This window comes from Lolium perenne, chromosome 4 (genome assembly GCF_019359855.2).
Source record: "Lolium perenne isolate Kyuss_39 chromosome 4, Kyuss_2.0, whole genome shotgun sequence".
Classification (NCBI taxonomy): Eukaryota; Viridiplantae; Streptophyta; class Magnoliopsida; order Poales; family Poaceae; genus Lolium; species Lolium perenne.
In genome coordinates this window covers 137,904,286-137,906,060 of record NC_067247.2, presented here as the reverse complement: position 1 = coordinate 137,906,060, position 1,775 = coordinate 137,904,286, and the positions used below count along the sequence as shown (strand labels likewise).

Sequence of the window (1,775 nt, the reverse complement as noted above, 5' to 3'; positions counted from 1 at the left end):
GGAAGACGGAGTGTGCGTGTGCACGCGTGGTGCGCGCGTGAAAAGCCACCCAGGAGAGGGCCAACGATGGTGCTAGGCCACCAAGCTGAAGCTGGAGTGGAATCATCACGCCGGCGGGTAGCGATGGGCCATCCAGTTTAACTAGAGGAAAATCCTCACGCCGACAACCTACCACTTCGAGTAAAATCCTCAGCCCAGCGGTGGTGAGGAAGACCCACTTATCTGGCAGCACCTCATCATAATGTCATTCCTTTCTCCCGGTGCAACGCATGGGCACTTTTGCTAGTCTTATTAAAAGTTGTCATCGCGTTACACTAAGAAATATGACCCTGAAAGTACTAATGGGCCTTAAGGCCTTGGGGCATACGGGCTAATTTTTTTTTCTAACATCATAGATGCTAATTTGGGACATATCCGCGTATATCGATAGTCTCATCATTACAATAATTTAAAAAAAAACCTGAGTTGGATAAGTAATGACCATGTATATTTCTATTTTTTCAACTTTATATAGAACTAAAATTTGGATTATTTAGTGCTATTTTCCTTGTTTCCGAAATAATTTCCTACCAACTTTGTATGTACGAATTAATTGTACTCCAAAATATATTATTTTATGGCTCTAGCTCACAGTATATATATGGTATGCATCTACGAGAAAATATAGTAATATCTCCAGAGCTTGAGGCCATCCACAAAGTGTCCAACACTTGACATCCTACACCAAGCAAGCACCAGCAATGGCGAAGCATTTTCTCCCACTCATCATGGCGGTGGCGGTGGCGGTGGCAGCCATCCTTGTCACCGCCACGGCCGACGATCTCGCCCCTGCGCCCACGATGGACCCGGGGAACTCAACCGCCAAGCCGACGGCGTACGAAATGCTAGAGCGCTACGGCTTCCCGCCGGGCATCCTCCCGGCGGGCGCGGTGAGCTACGATCTGGGCCTGGACGGGTCCTTTCAGGTGAACTTCCCCAGCGACTGCAGCTTCCGCGTCTCCAAGCAGTACAAGGTGAACTACAGCAGCCGGGTGGCCGGGAACATCCAGAACGGGTCCATCAGCGGGCTGGAGGGCGTCAAGGTGAAGATCCTCTTCGCGTGGATCAACATCCGGGAAGTCGACCTCGACGGCGGCGAGCTCAGGATGCACGCCGGGTCGGTGTCCAAGTCCTTCTCTCTCGACCATTTCTCCACTAGCCCGCAGTGCAACTGACGAGGCTCCACTGCAAGATTTAATGCCGCTTGGCGCTTCCCATTTTTCTTCTTGTTATTCTTAGTTAGTCTGGTGATCAATGCACGCCAGGGGCGGACCTAGAGCAAAATCAACCCGGTGTCATTGTATGAAGCACACAGATTTTTCACATATAGCTGGGGGTGTCATACACTGAAAATCTACACAATACATCAAAGAAAATGAAATTTACCCGGTGTCATGTGACACCTGCTAGCTCAACGTGGGTACGCCCCTGATGCACGCAGCTGCTTTTTGTTTGCAATTGCTGTGATCCTTTACCAGGTCATCTATTATCATTGATTCATTGTATTATGGGCTGAGATTGAAGTACTATACTATAAAAGATTTTTTTCATGATCGAGTGTAAATTTCCTCTGGCTGAGTTAGAAGAACAGCGTTACGCCGTTACCCCGGACAAAGCGATGCATATATATATATATATATCGGTTTGTCCTTTGCTTGGGAAAACAGTGTTTCTTTTACTCCATGGCTTCCACACGATTACCATGAGAAGCAAGGCGATGGCCCTTCTCCCTCTAT

General features: G+C 48.3%; 1 protein-coding gene across 1 annotated transcript; it reads left to right on the top strand.

Moving 5' to 3' along the window:
- Nucleotides 1-740: 740 nt before the first annotated feature.
- Nucleotides 741-1,295, top strand: LOC127348654 (uncharacterized). Its single transcript, XM_051374602.2, has one exon. It carries the CDS (start codon nucleotides 741-743, stop codon nucleotides 1,212-1,214), a length of 474 nt encoding a protein of 157 aa, XP_051230562.2. The 3' UTR covers nucleotides 1,215-1,295.
- The last annotated feature ends 480 nt before the right edge of the window (nucleotides 1,296-1,775 follow it).